This window comes from Phallusia mammillata, chromosome 6 (genome assembly GCF_965637545.1).
Source record: "Phallusia mammillata chromosome 6, kaPhaMamm4.hap1.1, whole genome shotgun sequence".
Taxonomy (NCBI): Eukaryota; Metazoa; Chordata; class Ascidiacea; order Phlebobranchia; family Ascidiidae; genus Phallusia; species Phallusia mammillata.
Genome location: NC_137257.1, coordinates 6,993,247 through 7,014,428, shown reverse-complemented (window position 1 = coordinate 7,014,428; position 21,182 = coordinate 6,993,247). Strand labels below are relative to the sequence as shown.

Genomic DNA, 21,182 nt, shown 5'->3' with positions numbered 1-21,182 from the left:
TTTGTAGTAGCACTTCTGTTATTTGTTGCTTGTACCAATTTAGACATCATTCCTTGGCATTGGTGGAAAAGATGTGGCAAACACAACCAGAAATATCATGCGCCACCTTTTGGGGTATACTGTAGCACAACAATTTAATATGAAGGGTAAAGGGTCAAAGCGACCCTTTTGACTTTTGAAGCTGCATAAAGTGGTTCAAAGTAAGAAAAAAATTGAGCAAATAAAAACACCAGACCAAAATCTACAGAAACTGTTTGGTTAAATGTATACCTAGTTTTACCAGTAATTATTTTGTAGATGCTGTTCGAAAAAATCACCAGACAGCTACAGCAACAGGTGCTGAAATTGATGACATCATAACAGACTGGCTGCGCCAAAGACAGAGGTGGAGGGCGAAAAGAGAGGGAGAGAAAAAAGTTGATGGAGGAGCTGAATGAAAGTACAGGTCATTGCCAGTTTAAGTGTAAAACACTATCTAATACAGTTTGTCGAATTAAACTTGGCTGTCTGTTTAATGGTGTTTTGAATTCATGTGCCATCTTGAACCTAAACATTTAAGTGTGTAATCTCTCTTAATTTCAGTGAAATAATTAAACTCAAATGTAACTATGGAAGTAAATTAAACTTTTTAGTTGCCATTGTACAAGTATTAACATTTTTGCCTTTCATTACAGACACGTCTTTGCCGTGATCCCTGAAGAGAGTGCAGTAGGATTGATGGAGTAGGATTCGTTTGTTTAATAAACTTTTGTTTCAACAGAACGTTGTGTGCTTTTGTTGGCCCATTGTAGGGAATTAGGGTTGTGTGCTAATGTTGGTTCTACGAAGGCGAAAGTTAGAGAAATTACGTCGGGCCATCACTATTGATACTTGGGGGAACGTTGGTTATTCCAATTGATTTTCAAAGACCAGTTGGCCCAAAGTTGGTCTAAGGTTCACGCCAACTCGCAGCCAACCGTGGGCCGATAAGCAAAAAACACATTACTCCAACATTTTACCGACAAAGTTGGGCCGATTAAAAGCAACAGTACGACCAACGTAACGCCGACTAAAAAATGTTATCTGGGAAGCTTTATTTGACAATATTCCTTGTAGATAGTGTGGTCGTCATCTGCGATTTCAACAGTGAGCAGGCCTGGGAACGCTGTGTTAGAAAGACTGAAACTGCTTTCGTTCTATCAGGGCAGTTGCATCGCCATCTGACGAGGATGCTTCCAACAAGCAATGCACAACCTTCAAAACCATAGTGTGTACATTTCGCTTCGGCGATGGGTTTGGCTTTATCGCAAAAATACAACTCGGGGACAAATTTGTACAAACAATGGTTTTAAACGGCAAAACAGGATTTTAAAACAATCATACATCAGATTTAAAATCGACAAGCTAAATTTCAGCAGTGAATAAATGTCGTTAATTTTTTTGCATAGGTGTAAAACTGAAAATCGATTTACTTACTAGGGGTACAGATCTAATCTACCCCTCTACCTACACAACAGACCAAAAAACATAGTAAAACACTGCCTTAAGCGAATTTTAACAGCAGATGATATTTAGCCGCAAAACATCTTTTTAATCAGCAACAATAGTCTTCTTTGGAAATCAACGTTTGGCTCCAAAGTGGACGACTATAGTTTCGAAGTGGATGACTATATTTGACGAAATCATCAATGTTTTTTTATGGATGTCTTGCAACTCCAACACCAACTGCCTGTATGTATCCTCCACCATTATGCAAGTCATAGAAACGGGTGGCTCAGTATCCAGATTGTGGAAATACAATCCCCTTGACAACATAAAATTTGTTTTTGTACCTAGGAATACAACTAGACGTCAACTAACTGTAGATATTGGTAATCATATTCCAATTTTTTTAGATCCGAATGAAAACTATTCAATGACTGCAGATATAAATGCTATTAAAGCAACACCAATTGTCAACACATTATTGGACAAAAAAAATTCTGCCACAATACAAAAACACCACCCCACACTCTTCAGATTTCACTAGCTGTGGTGTGTATGTTTGCATGTATGCAAAGTGGATTGTTCAGGAGGAAAGTCTAATGCTACCATCCGGTTCTTCTTCGGAATACAGAAAATAACTTTTCAAGCCATTTGAGAAAATTGCAATTTGAATTTCAGTAGTAAAACAACATGCATTGCCTGTAAAACAAAATTAGCAACTGACCAGATTTTGTGCTGTCGCTGTCACCAGCAGCTCCATATACTTCTTGTATACACCTTACTCAGTGGCAACAACAATTTCATATGTGAATAAAATTTGTTTTTTACATTTACTGTATGTATATAGTCTGTGGGCATGTAAACAAAATAAATACGAAGTGTGTGTTATATAATGTTGTGTATTGTAAAGATAGAATGGTTCAAGACAGGACCAACAAAGTTTCCACTTTCGCAAACTTGGCACAAAGAATAACATTACCAAAACCACAGCAATATCAAAACTTTTATGGTAAGTATATTTCTGTTGATGAAAAGCACCAACTTGTTAATAGAACTTTTATTAAACGGGGCATCTCAGTTTTTTTTACAAATGTTTTGTGGACAGATAATGTCAAAGGCTATTACAGAATGAAGTAAGAATGATTGTATATTCAAAGGAGCAGTAAATTTATGCACATATATGTTTTAGCATTGGCTGTGGTTATATCGAGCGGATCGATTAAAAGTACTCATTGGAACCAACAATGGTGTAGAAAGACAAATTCGAGTTTTGAAAGAATGCCATACAAACAAGAAGCAGGAAAAACAAGAATATTAACAAACATGGCATACAAGCATGGAACGCCCGGACAGGCACAACCATAATTCGCTCACCTCATTGCGATGTAGTCGGTAGATATGGCAATACATTTAAAACTAGATCACCTAATATTCAAAACACAGTAACAGAAAAAGGGCCGGTAATGTGTAAAATGTGTGCAAAGTATGGCAAAAAATGGAAAGCAACTGAGTGCAGCAAATGAAATCCAGTGCAACGAGTGAAGAAGAATCGGTAACAGATGATGACCGAATTCATTAGGATATCTTGGCATGCAGATTCAAATGTGGGTTTGACTAAAAGCCTGACCGCCTGACTGGCCTGACTTTGGCGGCAGTGCTTCACAAAATATTTTTCGGACTGACTTATTTGAAAAGTGTGACTACTCTTGATTGGGAATAACCTGACTGCGTAAGGCTTCATCAGAGTAGGCCTGACTTTCGTGATTGTCGATTGGGAAAGGCCTGACATTCGTTATTGTCGGTTACAGAAGGCCTGACTGCGTAAAGCGTCAACAGAGAAGGCCTGACTTGGGTGAATGTCGATTGGGAAAGGCCTGACTTTCGTTATTGTCGGTTACACAAGGCCTGACTACGTAAAGTGTCATCAGAGAAGGCCTGACTTGGGTGATTGTCGATCGGAAAAGGCCTGACTGCAATATAGAAGGCCTAACTGGGGTGATTGTCGATTTGGAAAGGCCTGACTGCAATATAGAAGGCCTGACTTTCGTTATTGTCGGTTACAGAAGGCCTGACTGCGTAAAGCGTCATCAGAGAAAGCCTGACTTGGGTGATTGTCGATTGGGAAAGGCCTGACTTTCGTGATTGTCGACTGGGAAAGGCCTGACTACGTAAAGTGTCATCAGAGAAGGCCTGACTTTCGTGATTGTCGATCGGAAAAGGCCTGACTGCAATATAGAAGGCCTAACTTGGGTGATTGTCGATTTGGAAAGGCCTGACTGCAATATAGAAGGCCTAACTGGGGTGATTGTCGATTTGGAAAGGCCTGACTGCAATATAGAAGGCCTGACTTTCGTTATTGTCGGTTACAGAAGGCCTAACTGCGTAAAGCGTCATCAGAGAAAGCCTGACTTGGGTGATTGTCGATTGGGAAAGGCCTGACTTTCGTTATTGTCGGTTACAGAAGGCCTGACTAGGTAAAGTGTCATCAGAGAAGGCCTGACTTTCGTGATTGTCGATCGGAAAAGGCTTGACTGCAATATAGAAGGCCTAACTTGGGTGATTGTCGATTGGAAAAGGCCTGACTTTCGTTATTGTCGGTTACAGAAGGCCTGACGTCGTAAAGCGTCATCAGAGAAAGCCTGACTTGGGTGATTGTCGATTGGGAAAGGCCTGACTTTCGTTATTGTCGGTTACAGAAGGCCTGACTTCGTAAAGCGTCATCAGAGAAAGCCTGACTTGGGTGATTGTCGATTGGGAAAGGCCTGACTATCGTTATTGTCGGTTACAGAAGGCCGGACTACGTAAAGTGTCATCAGAGAAAGCCTGACTTTTGTGATTGTCGATTGGGAAAGGCTTGACTGCAATATAGAAGGCCTAACTTGGGTGATTGTCGATTTGGAAAGGCCTCACTGCAATATAGAAGGCTTGACTTTCGTGATTGTCGATTTGGAAAAGCCTGACTTTCGTTATTGTCGGTTACAGAAGGCCTGACTGCGTAAAGCGTCATCAGAGAAAGCCTGACTTGGGTGATTGTCGATTGGGAAAGGCCTGACTTTCGTTATTGTCGGTAACAGAATGCCTGACTACGTAAAGTGTCATCAGAGAAGGCCTGACTTGGGTGATTGTCGATTGGGAAAGGCCTGACTGGGGTGATTGTCGATTTGGAAAGGCCTGACTGCAATATAGAAGGCCTGAATTGGGTGATTGTCGATTTGGAAAGGCCTGACTTTCGTTATTGTCGGTTACAGAAGGCCTGACTACGTAAAGTGTCATCAGAGAAGGCCTGACTTGGGTGATTGTCGATTACAGAAGGCCTGACTGCAATATAGAAGGCCTGAATTGGGTGATTGTCGATTTGGAAAGGCCTGACTTTCGTCATTGTCGGTTACAGAAGGCCTGACTACGTAAAGTGTCATCAGAGAAGGCCTGACTTGGGTGATTGTCGATTGGAAAAGGCCTGACTGCGGCTTTCGTGATTGTCGATTGGACAAAGGCCTGACTGCGCAGAAGATTAAGAGCTTTTTGTAGTAATGCGCCAACGTGTCGTTTAGCGTTTTTTAAATTAAAGCAGTGCATTCTAGACCTAGTTACAAACGATCCAAAATATTCTATATGTAAATAAAAAGGTAAGTCGCAACCATATACTGCTTGCATCAAACACATGGTCAACACAAAACGAAAGGTATTTATTGAACATGTTGTGGCCGGTCTTGGGAAGTATTAATTGCATAATTTACACACATAGTATAATGACGCGGACGAAACTTCTCCGCATGTTGAGTGAATCCATCTTCGGCACACACAGCACATGTATTGCATCTCCCTTTCAGTAAAACCTACGTTACACCAAGGCGCTGAACAATCAGACCAGCCACTAATGGAGTTATGAAGGTTGTCGGCCAGAAAAAATTTGCCGGATTCACTGGTGACCTATACCAACAAAACGCGGTTAATGGTTTTGCAGTTTAAAATTCAACACTTTGCGTACCTTAGGCTCAAACATTTTCGCCGTTATTGCCCCACAAACTCGTTTTTTTTCTTGTGTTGTCAACTTGACGATTGGGTTGGGGGAGGGTGAACCTTTTCTCGTCAACATCGTGTGTACAACCTAATTTCTTGCACAAGTTGAATCGAATGAGGCATGGACAGAGAATAGTTTTTTTTGTCTCCAAGTGAAACTCCGATTGCCATTTCTACCGCGTAAATGTGAAAACACTTGCCAGTACTGTTACATGAACATCTTGATTTTGGAAAAAGTTGTACTGCGTGCGATAATTTAGAAAACCTGTTGTATACTGTAAAGGTTTGGATAGAAGATGACAGTGTAACGGCATTATTTTTTACGCAATCAACTGCCAAAGCTTTCTGTGACGTGCGGTGCGTTGGGTGTTTTTCCACAGACTTTGCACCAGGTTGAAACTTGCTCTTAATTTCCTTTACAATCGATCCTGCCGATGGTATTTTTTGTGGGCCCATTTGCATTCCTGTACTTCTTTAATAGTAAATTCCGATTTGGGGGTACCATTTCCAAAACCACAAAAACTTCTTTCAAACTCATACAATGTATACACTTGATAACGATGTAGAGCAAGTACCATGCAGTCGACTGGCATCTTCGACCATTAAGAACTTTGTTGAATGATTCAGAAATGTTATTAGTGCACACGATGTCGTCCCCAAATGCTGAAAACTTGTTGGTGACAAACCGACAAGTGTGGCTTAAAAGGTCTTTTTTAAGATGTTTCAAATAATATTCACTGAATAACTGCGACCAATTCTTTGAACGCTGAAGAAAGATGTCATCAAACTTCTGAAGTGAATCTGAATTGACCAGTTGCTCCAAATCGTCTTTGTATACCTTCATATCGTCTTTTTGGCCACCGTGTTTTTTCAACCAGGTTTCAACGTCACGAATGATGTGGTTAAAACAAAATACAAGTTGAAGTTGGGGACACGAGTGCTGCAGTGCATTAAAAATTCCTTTCTCGCGATCAATCACGATCGGCATCTCAGCAACGATCTCCAATCCAATCGTTGAAAAAATTGACCTCAGGAAATCCTGATGCAAAACCTGAAACTTTCTTTCATGAAGCAAAAACTTTCATGAAGAAAAACTGGATCCCCTTCAAGAAAAACGTTTCTACCCACGAGAGGAGAAATGTAAAAATCTCCCAAAGTAAAGGTTGTGTCGTAGGAAAGCAGGTGCTTGTACTTTGGACCTAACTTAAGAATTTTTCGTGTATGTGCAACCATATCTGGCAAATACATTATAATCATAAGATCTGGTGCAAAGCATATTTTTGTAATAAATCCACCAAGCTATTCGCTTTAGTCAATTACAAATTGTATTAACGCGGCACTTCTTCCCATTACACGCAAAAAATACACTTTGTAATCTTGAAGGAAAACACTGATAAGTAAGGGGGTGCATTTAATGTTCAATCCGTGACAGGGATGGCGTGATGCCTTATTGCCTGCGCATTTGTGGGGGTTCAAAGTCCACACCTGCGAGACCATACTACGAAACGAGACCAAATAAATGCAAAATGAAACATATCATAGTACAACACACAATATGCGACAGTCAATTCCCCTATTGAAGGGGTCGCCAACCTTTACTACCCAAAGAGCCGCTCGGACCAGTTTCACGTAGTAAAAAAAACACTGGGAGCCACAAAGTCGTTTTAAAATTTAAAATCAAATGCAAAACGTTTTTAGTCTTATGACATTCGACTTTTTGTTGTTAGCTAGTGTTTCGTTGCATGGACACACTGGCATACTAGTCTCGTCAGCAGAGAAAACAACTTTACGTAGCGTTGCATATTCTGTTTTTGCAGATTTGTATTCCTTTGTTAACGCGTTTGTTACGTAACAATTAACAAACAGCTATTGTTACGCGCGCACACACACTGCAAACAAAAACAGTCTAATTGTCTCATATTGCGTATTAACCTGCGCGCCGCCAGTTTGCCTCTTTCAGACCTCACGTTTGATGGTATATAGAAGGGGTTACAGGTAACTACAACAAGCGAGTTCAGTCATGCTACAGCACTTCAATTTTCGTGTTCGGCATAATCGTCACATATTTTTTATTAAAATGTACAACATTTGGTAAATTCAAAAACTAAGCCGCTTCAGAGGGATCAAAGAGCCGCATGCGGCTCCGGAGCCGCGGGTTGGCGACCCCTGCCCTATTGTAATCAATTCCCCTATGCCCCTACTCAGCCTATTGTAATTGACAATCACCTAAGTCAGGCTTTCTCTAAAGACGCTTTACGCAGTCAGGCCTTTCCCAGTCGACAATCACGAAAGTCAGGTCTTCTCTGATGACGCTTTACGCAGTCAGGCCTCTCCAAATCGACAATCACCAAGTCAGGCCTTCTATATTGCAGTCAGGCCTTCCCAATCGACAATCACGAAAGTCAGGCCTTCTCTGATGACGCTTTACGCAGTCAGGTCTCGCCAAATCGACAATCACCCAAGTCAGGCCTTTTATATTGCAGTCAGGCCTTTCCAAATCGACAGTCACGAAAGTCAGGCCTTCTCTGATGACACTTTGCGCAGTCAGGCTATCTGTAACCGACAATCACGAAAGTCAGGCCTTTCCCAATCGACAATCACGAAAGTCAGGCCTTCTCTGATGACGCTTTGCGCAGTCAGGCTATCTGTAACCGACAATCACGAAAGTCAGGCCTTTTCCAATCGACAATCACGAAAGTCAGGCGTTCTCTGATGACGCTTTGCGCAGTCAGGCTATCTGTAACCGACAATCACGAAAGTCAGGCCTTCTATATTGCAGTCAGGCCTTTCCCAATCGACAATCACGAAAGTCAGGCCTTCTCTGATGACGCTTTACGCAGTCAGGCCTTGCTCAGTCGCAACAATCGCGGAAAATGAGTGGCAAGCCTCATTTTTTTTAAATGCAATGTAAAATGCTTCTAAGGCCATTAATAGGAGACGGTACCACCCTGATGTGGTTCGTTGGGCAATTGAGTTGTTTGCTAGAGCTTCAGCAGCATATAATCATCTCAGAACCAGTGGTGTTCTTATATTGCCATCATCACGTACTTTACAGTAGTACAGGTATAAGTTGCAATTTTACACATATTTTTTTGAATTCTAGCGGGTTAACTCGCTAAATTAACGCGCTAAACGTGACGTATGATTTTGGTCGCTACGGTTGACTGAGTTTTTGCGGGCTAAAACCACTGATCTCTATAAACACTGGATTGCGCTACTCCGTTGAACGATTGGGTAATTTTTGAAGCAAATTGAAGCGTAATGGCGGCTGCAAAAGGAAGCCCCAAAAATGCATTGCGGGCAATGGGGAGAGAGTGGAAAAATGTCGATACATTTTGTTGTAAGCAATTTCTGCAGATACGATTTGTAGTTTAATAGCACGCATGTATTCCAGTGTGTAATAACCAAGAAATATGCGTAGATTGACTGTGAAGTGTTTGTATGTGTACTGGGAATTAAAACGTTTTTAAGTTAGTGTTGAAATAAATCTTTACTGAGATGTAATAAATGTTTTTTAGTGCAATATGGGTAGTTTACATGCGTTCCTCTATATTTAAGACATAAACCCAACAAGAATGGCTCTTTCCTTCACACATGATGATGTGATACTTCATTTAACACCATCTTGTGCTGATCCAAACTGCTGTTTTTGATTGTCACCAAAGTCTTGGAACTAAAATGTGACTGTTTAAAAGATTGTTGTAGTAGGTTCAACATTATTTTGCTTGTATGCTACAAACTGTATACCTAGTATATTCAAAATTTTTTTAGCTTATTTAATGTAACCTTTTCAGTTTGCAACCAACATGTGTAGAAAAAATTTTTGTTAAAATGTTTTGAATTCTCAAACTTAACTAAACTCCAAAATCTCAAAGAGATACATGTGCATAAATGCATTTAAGACCTCACACCCAAATGAAATGCCTTTTTATGTGCTATTTTAGTCAGAATCTTGTTTTATTTCATTTCCATTAAATGAGCAATTTTCTGCAAAAAACATGCCTACACAACATTCCAACACTTAAATTCTTTCTTGCAAAACAGGAATGATTAGAAATGCACTATATAGCCAAGTTCGTACAGATATCCTGCATTTATTGTCAGATGCATCACTATTATTGGTGATCCCATTATAACAGACAGTGCATTCACCAGATATAAAAAAGGTGTTAATTAAGTTTAAAATGTGCAGTATATCATGTTACAGGCTATGCTTCAGAAATGATTACAAAACATACACAGTGCTAGTAAAACAGTATACACAAATAAAATTTCTAATGTGATTCCAATTCCTTTATAGTATAATTGTCGCAGAAAAATGTCGTACTGTAATCCTGCAGTGCCATAAAGCTGGAGGGTTTGGGAAGAGCCGGAAACATTTCCAGTGGAATTTTTCCTGAGACAATTAATGTTGCTTATTGGAGAAACATAAACCGTATTGTATCTGAAATATTCAGAAACAGCTTCATGAGAAATTGAGAATTGTAAAATTTTATAATATCACCAATTTTATAATAGATAATAAACACCCAAATCAAATGCACTCAATCAAGAAAAACAAACCAAATACTGTTAAAAATATTTTGAGCAAAAATACAGTCAAAAACAAGCAGTTTGAATAAGCAAGGTAATGTCATACAAAGTATCACATCATCTTGTGTGGAGAAAATAGCCATCTTGTTGAATTTAAGTCCAAAATACTTAAAAAAGCACGAACATTATTTATATTGCACAAAAAAACATTTTCTACACTAATACACATCACAGTCAAACTACGCATATTTATAGGTTATTACACACTGGAATACATGCGTCCTATTAATCTACAAATCATATCTGCAAAAATCGCTATAAAATTGCTTAAAACAAAAATTATCGCCATTTTTTCACCCTCTCCCCATTGCCCGCAATGCATTTTTGGGGCTTCCTTTTGCAGCCGCCATTACGCTTCAATTTGCTTCAACCGTGACGGCCAGTAGCGCGATCCAGTGTTTATAGAGATCAGTGGCTAAAGGTGCGTTTACACTACACGCGACGCGACGCAACGCGGCACGCCGCGCAAGCGATCAACTGTTTACACTATCGGTAACAATTTCGCGTGACTTGCATATTTTTTGCTTATTAATTGTTTATTGTGGTGTCGCACAAGCGCGTTGTCATTAGAAACCAGTTATAACTCTTTTTACTGACACAAAAAGAGACAAACACAGATTTTTATCATGGTTGGTACAAAAAAAAGTAGAAACGTAGCCTTGTTATTGATAGCCAGGAGAATGGCTCTAAAGAAACGACGGGCGCGACGTTGGTGGGTCCATCCGATTTTGCAGCGAAGGTCCGAACTTGGTAAGTTAAGAAACTATTTATACAGTGAAAACAGGTTTGATTTTTAGCTAAAAATACTTTCTTTAGGTGAATTTCATCGTTTAATTTTGGAGTTGCGCCTCGAAAGACTTTCCGAGTTTCGGACTTATTTTCGAATGACGCCAGAAGCGTTTGATTTTTTAGCGCATAAAATTGGACCGAAGATAAAGAAGCAAAGAACTCATTTGAGAACAAGCATTTCCGTTGAAGAACGCCTTGCACTGACGCTTCGGTAGGCTTTAAAAAATTACATAGCCTATAGCGTACGATTATTAAGCCGTTCTGCTGTTTTGCAGGTTTTTAGCCACTGGCGATTCTTATTCGACAATTGCCGCATCCTTCCGAACATCAAAATCAACAATATGCCATGCTGTACCGGAAACATGTGCTGCTATATGGGAGACATTGCGAAATGAGGTCATGCCTATTCCATCGAGGCAAGATTGGGTAAAAATTGCAGAAGATTTTGACCAGTTTTGGCAATTTCCAAACTGTGTGGGAAGTGTTGATGGCAAACACATTGTTATGCAGGCACCAAATAATTCAGGGTCGATGTTTTATAATTACAAACATTCACACAGCATTGTTTTGCTCGCTGTAGCTGACTCGCAATGCCGATTTATATGTGTGGATGTGGGGGCTTTCGGTAAGCAGTCAGATGGCAGTGTATTTGCCAATTCCGCTTTCGGAAAAAAATTAGAAGCGAACGAATTGGACCTTCCTGGGTGTTCGACACTGCGTGGCAGCAATGAAGTTGCTCCCTATGTCTTCGTTGGTGATGAAGCATTCGGTTTAAAAACCAATTTCATGAGGCCGTTTCCAGGAAGAAACCTTGGAGAAGGAAAACGAATCTTCAACTACCGTTTGTCTAGAGCAAGACGGACTGTCGAAAATACCTTCGGCATACTATCTGCAAAATGGCGGGTTTTCCGAAGGCCCATACCACTTTCTCCGTGTAGAGCTGATGCTGTCGTAAAAGCATGCTGTGTTCTACACAATTATTTACGGTACTGCTACTGTGATGACCGTGATTTTGACCGGGAAGACCGACAGGGTCACATTACTGACGGCAGTTGGCGAGAAGAGGGACAAGGGTTTCAAAATATACAAAGACAAGGACGAAGAAATTCTGATGCTGCCATTAAAGTGAGGGAAATCTTCAAAAATTATTTTAGTACTGAGGGTCAGGTTTCATGGCAGCTGGACAGGATAAACAGGTGTTAATGAATCCAACAACAACAACAACCACAACTTTGCTAGAAGAGTTTTGTTTTGTATTTATTGCATTTTGTTTCGTTTGTTATTCGAATTCAGCTTGGTGAAATAAATTTAGAATTTTAATTTTGATTTCAGATGCCTTTTCCTTGTCCAAGTCTTTTAGTTTAGGCACCAATGATAGCATGAACATTCGGTCAGGGTCTTCTTCTTTAGCTTCAAACATAATGCAATGATAGTATAAACTTTGGCAAAAAATGGTAAAAGTTGGCTTTGATTTTTGACTTTTGGCAAAAAATTACATGTACAATTGTTAAATTATAAGTACAACAAAGTATTTAAGACATGCCTGTCAACAACAAACTTACTATCATTTTCCAGTAGCTCGAAAATCTTTTTTTCAAAGCTATCCATTTCCTTTCTTTTTTTGGTTGGTCTTTTGATGGCACTATCCGGAGATTTAGTTGTGAAAAACTCATCTTCACTGCAGCACGGTTCCAGGGTTAGTGTGACAGTGTCTTCATCTAAGTTGCTTGTGGTGCTACAAAATATCAAATTGTTAACAACAAAAAATGTAACAACAAAAAAGTGTGTTTTGACTGTTACCTCCTGGGTTTTACATAAGGATCAATGTAAGAAATTGCATCATACAGACTCCAACTATAACTGCTGGATGCTGCTGAGCCTGACCTCACATTCATTTCTTTTCTTTTGATTTTCACGTATTTATCCCTCAATGCCTTCCACTTTTCTTTTATGTCTTTAACTGAAAACATTTTTAAAATGTCTCATCTGACTTTCTGTGATGCCTTACTAACATAACAACCACTTGCTTACTGTATTCTAGCACTAAAAAATGTTTTGCAAACTGTAAAAGTAAAAATCATGCCTTATACTAACACAATGACTACTTGCTTACTATATCCAAGCTCTAAGAAAGTGTTTTGCAAACTGTAAAAGTAAAAATCATGCCTTATACTAACATAATGACTACTTGCTTACTATACTCTAGCCCTAAAAGTTGTTTTGCATACTGTAAAAGTAAAAAAAAAACACCAATACTAACCTGGTGTGTTCATCTCAGAAGCTATTTTAAGCCAGCAATTGTCTTTGATGTTGCGATTGTGGTAATCGCTGATGCTGGTATTAAACAAAGCAGGAAAATCCCGCACTTTGTTAATTAAAATTTCTTCCATTGTTTGCTAAAACTAAAACCTTAAAAAAAGTTTATTATTTTCGTGTAAATCAATAACCAAACCAGGACTAGCATCCTGTCCAAGGGTCTAAAACAAATGTCAGTGACACAAAGGCTATAATTCATAATTGAGGCAATTAGTTCTATCATCCTTGATTACGTTTTCAGTTTCAAATACCTTTAGTAGCAAAACAAACCACGCATATAGCTATCAAAATTTGAAAAAGTTAAAAAAAGCACAGGCTGCTAGTTCACAACAGTACACGCGCAAAGCGATTTTTCGCTTCAGAAGCGATTCAAAGCGACGCGACGCGACATTCGCGTCGCGTCGCGTGTAGTGTAAACGCTTCAACACAAACAAGGCAAAAAGATAACGGGTCGCTTCGCGTCGCGTGTAGTGTAAACGCACCTTAAAACGCGGCGAAGATAACCCGCTCGCTGGAGGTAGGTTACGCGCTTCCAAGTCGGGTTATCAGCTGTTGTTAGTATTTTGATATGTATAGTTGTAGAACTGGTTAAGTGTAAATAATAAATGTACCAGCGTTTAGTTTAAGTTTTTAAAAGTAACATTAGTGAAAATTATGTCTGAAATAGCAGATGACAGGCAGAAGAGAGCAACGTGGTGTGCAAGTGATATACATTTACTATTGGATTTGGTTTTAGAGAGGAAGGTTTTAGAGACGATTGATGGCAGCAGACAACGCAATAAAACCATTTTTCTGGAAATACCACAGTTAATGCACCAGTGTGAAGCTAAATATACATGGTTTGTATTTGATGAAGTAATTTAAGCAAATAGTGTTGTTGGGTTTCTCAAAAATGTGTAAAGTTAATATAAAAAATAATAATAACACAAACCTTGTCTGAAAAGCAATAATCCAATACATTACATTTGTCAGCAATGGTTTTCCTAGGTTTAGGGAAGAAATACGAGAAAAGTGGAAAAAATTAAAAAAAAAATTACAGCCAAATTAAAATGAGTTTGAACCAGTCTGGAGCATCTAGCTCTGAGTGGGAATATTCACCCGATCCGTCAGCAAGTCCACGATTAGAAGCGCTTGTGTTATGAAAAAATCCCCATTTCTTATCGGGTGGTGTTATAATTTTAGAACATGTGTTATAACCACTGATCTCTATAAACCCTGGATTGCGCTACTGGCCGTCACGGTTGAAGCAAATTGAAGCGTAATGGCGGCTGAAAAGGAAGCCCCAAAAATGCATTGCGGGCAATGGGGAGAGAGTGGAAAAATGTCGATAAATTTTGTTTTAGGCATTTTTATAGCGATTTTTTCAGATATGATTTGTAGATTAATAGGACGCATGTCTTCCAGTGTGTAATAACCAATAAATATGCGTAGATTGACTGTGAGGTGTATGTATGTGTACTGGAAATTAAAACTTTTTTAAGTTAGTGTTGAACTAAATCTTTAATGAGTGGTAATCAATGTTTTTGTGCAATATAAGTAATTTCCGTGCTTTTTTAAGTATTTAAGACTTGATTCCAACAAGATGGCTATTTTTTTTTACACAAGGTAATGTGATACTTTGTGTGACATTACCTTGCTTATCTAAACTGCTTGTTTTTGACTGTCATCAAACTCCTGGAAATTCTGAGGAACAAGTGGTTTGAACGTTTCAATAAAAACCACAAAATAATAATACAATATTTTAACTATTTTGCTCAAAATATTTTTAACAGTATTTGACTTTTTTTCTTGATTGAGTGCATTTGATTTGGGTGTTTATTATCTATTATAAAATTGGTGTTATTATAAAATTTTACAATTCTCATGAAGTTGTTTCTAAACATTTCAGACACAATAGGGTGTATGTTTCTCCAATAAGCAAAATTAAATGTCTTAGGTAAAGTCCACTGGAAATGTTTTAGTCTCTTTCCACACCCACAAGCTTCACGACACTGCAAGATTACAATACAATTTTTTCTGCAACAAATACACTATGTAGGAATTGGAATCACATTAGATGTTTTATTTGTGTATACTGTTTTACTAGCACTGTGTATGTTTTGTAATCATTTCTGAAACATAGCCTGTAACATGATATGCTGCACATTTAAGTAGTAGGGTGCAGTATAAAATAATTTTGACTTTAGCGTTGGAATAAATAATTTGTGAGTCGTAATGAATGCTCTGTTTGCTGTCTAAATAGTTTCCCTACAAGAATGGCTCTTTCCTTCAGACAAGAGGGTGTGATGTATGGTGTAACATCATCTTGTGCTGATCCAAATTGCTGTTTTTGGCTTTCACCAAGTTTGAAGTATAATTTTGTAATATAAAAGTTGGCTGTAGTGGATTCATCCTAAACTATTTTTCTTTTAAAATAGGCGTTGATTACTGTTGTAACAGATATACCAGACATAAAACAATTATGTGGGCTTGACATTTACCTAAATAATTACATATACCCTATATAAGTAACTATGTACACAATGTGGATTTTTTTTACTTGTAAATGTATTTGTTCTTGTAAACCTTTGCTTCTAAAAAACAGAACAGATGAATACAGAAGAAATATTTTCATTACTGAACTGATTTTATGCTTTGCAGAAAAAAACACAAAGTTTGAAAGTGGCTTATGGTTTAATTCTCTTAATTTTTATTTAAATGTTATCACCACAAAACTTACTGACGTACTAATACAGAAATTGTCCTGATCCACGGATGCAAAACTTATTTGATGAAAGTTTAGGGCAGGATTGTTAAATCTTTTTTTGCAATTGCTTATATAATATTATGAGAATTCCAACCACACCCCTTGCATTTCACGTCTCACAAGAGAGCTTGTGGTGTAGAGGATGGTGAGACGTGAAATGCAAGTAGCGCCTGCCAGTTTTACAAACAAGTGTATGGCACGGCCATGGGCTCTCCAGTGTCGGTGGTGGTTGCCAATATGGTCATGGAGTCGGTGGAACAACGCGCTCTCCAAACGTTTACCACACCACCACGATTCTGGCAAAGATATGTGGATGACACGTTCTGCATCATCAATATTAGCCAGGTTACAGCGTTTCTAGATCACTTAAACAACGTGCAACAAGGGATCGCATTTACCATGGAATTGCAAACTAACAACCGGCTTCCCTTTCTGGATGTGGAGGTATTACAGGCAACAGACGGGAGACTTTCCACGCAAGTGTACCACAAACCAACGAGCACCAGGCGCTACTTGCATTTCACGTCTCACCATCCTCTACACCACAAGAGAGCTGTGGTGAAATCGCTGACAGATCAGGCCCGAAGGTTGACCACAGAACCCGGAATGCTCCAAACCGAATTACGAAGGGTACACCAGGCCCTGCGGTTAAATGGCTACCCGAACTGGATCCTCCGTGACCGAAAAACCACGGGTGCTCGGAAAAAGGTTCAGTCCAAAGAGCGTACATTTGTTACCTTGCCATACATTCCTAGGTTAACAGACGTAATACGTCGCATGTTAATCGACTTTGGGGTCTCAGTAGGGATTAAACCAGTCAACACCCTACGTCAGATGCTGTCGCACCCCAAAGATCCCATTGATACAAACGCAGCAAGGGGTGTGGTGTACGCGATCCCATGTCAACAGTGCAAGGAGATTTACATTGGCGAAACGGGAAGATCTCTGAATACGCGCCGTAAAGAACACGAGAGGGATGTAGCCAAAAAAGATGCTAAAAAATCGGCATTAGCACAACATGCTACTACCCTCGGTCACACCATAAACTTCTCTGCTGCCCAGGTGTTAGCTAGAGAAACCGATTTTCACAAGCGAGGTTTCCTGGAGTCGTGGAACATACATTCTCACACCAACACGATGAACGTTAAAACGGACGTTCTAATGCCGATAACTTATCGGTCGCTTTTGCACCATTGAGCCAGGTGTTATCACACGACCATTGGTGCGCACTGCGTTATTTCTATCGCCTTTTTTGTGTGTGTTTCGCCGCCCTTTTCGCTTTATAATAACTTGTGTTTGCAATGTATGTCATTACCCTGATGAAGGTGTTTCGTATGGGACATCGAAACGTTGGCATATTACAATAAAAAACTGCCGGAAGAGCTAAAAATTCTGTTAATATGATCTTCCATATTGGGCTGCCTTTCTCTAAGATCATATTTTCTGATCAGTGCTGCATCAGTGATGGTGACTTCCCCATTGCTAGTGATACAAGTATCTGACATCAAGTGTAAGATACCTGTGCAGTCTTGTTCAGTGCAGTTTCCAGTGCTTGCTTTAATGCTGCTTCGCAACAGGAGACGTTTATATGCTGTTGTAAACTGCTGTGATGTAGGATTATTGTTACAGCCACCAGCTGATCGAATAGCACTAAAAACAGTTCCAAATGGTCTTGACTTAGTTTGTACATCAGTAGGTATTTTAGTGGGGCATTTATTTTTTCCACCCATTCCAAAAAGAGACCTTCAGTACTTTTAATGCAGAGCATAAAACCAAGAAAACCAGTTTTCCTTCTTGACGTATGCAATGGAATTTTACATGGGGTTTGAAGTTTACTTATGTATTGAAAACATTTGGAGAGAAATGGTTTCCATAAATGTTGGTTGGTGATTCGTAAAGCAGATTTGTATCCTTTTGCAATTGGGTTGCGAGAATTTAAAATATCGAAGAGTCGGTCAAACAACCTTAAAAATGTGACTGTGGCCTCAGACCCTGTAAACTGTTTAAGACCAAGTTCCGTTCGGCAATACTCAATAGCATCAGCCACACTGGAACTTAGAGCTTGAGCCGCAAGATTTACTTTCATTTTTTGTTGTTTCCACTGCACATGTGCTAACTTAAGCTTGTTGCCAAGTCTTAAACCTTCTTTTTTCTGCAATTTCTCTAGTTCTACAATGTAACTCCAACTAATCTTTTTACCACTGGCATCATATAAAATTCCCCAATCACCAAGGGTGTTTCTGACCAGCTTTAGCATGTGACAAACATCAAGCATAACAAAAATATTTTCTCCTTCCAAAGATGGGTGTGGAAAATATGGTCTGATTGCTGTAGGGTCTAAACATACACCCAACTCAGTAAGCATTGTCAGATGACATGAAGGGCCATCACAAGTTAAAGACATTATTCTGGCACCAGTGTCTGCTACTCTCTGAATGCACAACTTCACAATATTTGCTCGCTCTGCTCCACTCAAGCCATCAATGAAAAAATATGCACATGGTACCTTCCATGACCCATTTACACAAACTGCCATTAAAACCAAGGCATCCTTGGCATATGGCAAAGAATCATCATCTGTAATATTATTTCCCAAGTCTACAAATCCACAAAATCTTTTTCCATTCCAAGCAACATGCTTTTTTATTGCCATTTCATCTAACATTAATGAGCATACAACCACATCTCCTTTATCTTCTGCTCTATTGACCATCTCCTTTATGGCTAAAAAGGAAGCTTCTGTAAAACCCGGTTCAGCTGGAACCTTACTATACCACCTTCTTATCTGTGATTGATGTGGTAAAGCAAGTTTAAATGTTTTACGAACAAATTCATAGGCCTTGGCTGAATAAAACTGCAATGTCAGTGCAAAAGATTTTAATGCTGGAGAATATGCTAAACCTTTTCCAGAACGTTGACCAGCCAACTTTACTCGTTTCAATAAATCTAATGAAACTCCACTGTAACTACTTTTAAGTATCTCTTCACACTGGGAAGAAATCATGTTCCTTTTCTTTAAAAATGCTATAATTGCCTTCAAAGATGAAACTTTTTTTTGCATTCTTTTTGCTTTGCCAATTTTAATCTTTTTGACAAAATGTCATTTTTTTTGTTTTTAACACTTTTCACTTTTTTAGGTGAAGCAGTTAAGCTGTAACAATGCTCTGTAATAACATTGGATTGGAATTCTGTATTAATATCCCTGTCTTGCCTTCTGTCTTCTCCGCTTATCTTTGTTGGTGCATTTCGAACTTTAGTTTGCTAAAATACAAAACCACATTTTTACACTTTTGAATGCTGTATTTGGATCTGATGCTATTGTTGTTTCTTACAACTACTAACTGCACAAACAAACTTCATAAAACTTAAACTTACACTTTTTAAATATTGAGGAAATACTTTAAATCTTGTTGGAATTGCACCTCTTTTAAGCCTCACAAATTTTCCATTTCTGTTAATTTGTTCCTCAGAGAAATGGTCTGAACAAATTACAGATGTTTTTGTTGGTTTCCAGTTTTGTCGGGAAATATTTTTCAGCCAATTTTCTTTTTGTTGTTCATTTGTTGGAAACCTAAAAACAGGGATTTATTTAAATGATACAGATCATTATGGAACACTTGTGACTGGTGACTGCCATGCATATACAACTTGCATTATAAAATCCTAACCCACAAGTTAGAAAAAGTTTAGAGACTACATGATATATATAAACCGCAAGAAACGCAACTAGTCCATAGATAGTACTTATGAAATGTTCTTGGAAACTTTTTTTTCTGTTCTGTTTCTTCATCTCCACTACCATCACTTCTCTTTTGGGACGATTTTGCTGCACGTCTTTTTAGGCATCCATATGCACAACACTGGGTACCTCTTGTGTCACTCATCTTCTAAATTCTGTACTTTTTTATAACTTTTATTATGCAATATCATGCAAAATAAAATGCTGCAATATATACTAATGGTGTTAATTAAAAATCTATTTAGTACAACTAAATTTTACAGCTTTACAATTACACTCTCTTGTCAGAAGAAAAGAGTGATTCTTGTTGGGTATTTGAGTAAAATATGGAGAAACAGTAGGAAACTATTCATATACGGCACAAAAAGCATTTATTACGACTCACAAATAATTTAGTCTAACGCTAAAGTCAAAATTATTTTAGTACTGCACCTGTACCTTACTACACAATAGTAATTTTACAGAATCCACGCAAATCTGTTGGTTATTACTTATTGGAATACATGCCTCCTTTTAAACTACTGATCATATCAGTGTCGTGAAGCTTGAGGGTGTGGGAAGAGACTAAAACATTTCCAGTGGACTTTACCTAAGACATTTAATGTTGCTTATTGGAGAAACATACACCCTATTGTGTCTGAAATGTTTAGAAACAACTTCATGAGAATTGTAAAATTTTATAATAACACCAATTTTATAATAGATAATAAACACCCAAATCAAATGCACTCAATCAAGAAAAAAAGTCAAATACTGTTAAAAATATTTTGAGCAAAATAGTTAAAATATTGTATTATTATTTTGTGGTTTTTATTAAAACGTTCAAACCACTTGTTCCTCAGAATTTCCAGGAGTTTGATGACAGTCAAAAACAGCAATTTGGATAAGCAAGGTAATGTCACACAAAGTATCACATCACCTTGTGTGAAAAAATAGCCATCTTGTTGGAATCAAGTCTTAAATACTTAAAAAAGCACGGAAATTACTTATATTGCACAAAAACATTGATTACCACTCATTAAAGATTTAGTTCAACACTAACTTAAAAAAGTTTTAATTTCCAGTACACATACATACACCTCACAATCAATCTACGCATATTTATTGGTTATTACACACTGGAAGACATGCGTCCTATTAATCTACAAATCATATCTGAAAAAATCGCTAAAAAAATGCCTAAAACAAAATTTATCGACATTTTTCCACTCTCCCCATTGCCCGCAATGCATTTTTGGGGCTTCCTTTTCAGCCGCCATTACGCTTCAATTTGCTTCAAAAACCACCCAACCGTTCAACGGAGTAGCGCAATCCAGGGTTTATAGAGATCAGTGGTTATAACACAGCCCGATTGAGGACGGTTTTATCGGAAGCGTTGAATTGTGGGTAAAGTGTAAATTTTTTTGGCCAGAAACGGTTTTTATTTGGTTGACATTTGCCTCGTTATACAGTCTAATCTCAAAGTTAAGAAGAACTTTAGTCACATTGCTGTTCAGGCTTGTTTAGATAATCTTT

General features: G+C 38.4%; 1 protein-coding gene and 3 long non-coding RNA genes across 4 annotated transcripts; 2 read left to right on the top strand and 2 right to left on the bottom strand.

Annotated features, from left to right (window-relative positions):
* The first annotated feature begins 9 nt into the window (after positions 1-9).
* LOC145233272 (uncharacterized) lies at positions 10-750 on the top strand. The gene is made up of 3 exons (XR_013861056.1): positions 10-200; positions 298-445; positions 675-750. It is a non-coding gene; the product is annotated as an uncharacterized LOC145233272 (long non-coding RNA).
* A 24-nt stretch (positions 751-774) lies between these two features.
* On the bottom strand, positions 775-2,308 carry LOC145233273 (uncharacterized). The gene is made up of 2 exons (XR_013861057.1): positions 2,189-2,308; positions 775-1,783 (listed from the first exon to the last, which is right to left on the bottom strand). It is a non-coding gene; the product is annotated as an uncharacterized LOC145233273 (long non-coding RNA).
* A 9,797-nt stretch (positions 2,309-12,105) lies between these two features.
* On the bottom strand, positions 12,106-13,641 carry LOC145232463 (uncharacterized). Its single transcript, XR_013860882.1, has 3 exons — positions 13,127-13,641; positions 12,429-12,601; positions 12,106-12,276 (listed from the first exon to the last, which is right to left on the bottom strand). It is a non-coding gene; the product is annotated as an uncharacterized LOC145232463 (long non-coding RNA).
* Positions 13,642-16,132: 2,491 nt separating this feature from the next.
* On the top strand, positions 16,133-17,430 carry LOC145234151 (uncharacterized). The gene is made up of 2 exons (XM_080098918.1): positions 16,133-16,990; positions 17,380-17,430. Exons 1-2 carry the CDS (start codon positions 16,133-16,135, stop codon positions 17,428-17,430), a joined length of 909 nt encoding a protein of 302 aa, XP_079955044.1.
* Positions 17,431-21,182: the final 3,752 nt, after the last annotated feature.

Bases quoted from the DNA above. Each gene is read 5' to 3' on its own strand.
- LOC145234151 (XM_080098918.1), top strand. From the start codon at position 16,133: ATGGGCTCTCCAGTGTCGGTGGTGGTTGCCAATATGGTCATGGAGTCG. The intron at 16,991-17,379 runs GTGTTAGCTAGA...TTTTCTGATCAG, and splicing joins TAAACTTCTCTGCTGCCCAG to TGCTGCATCAGTGATGGTGA.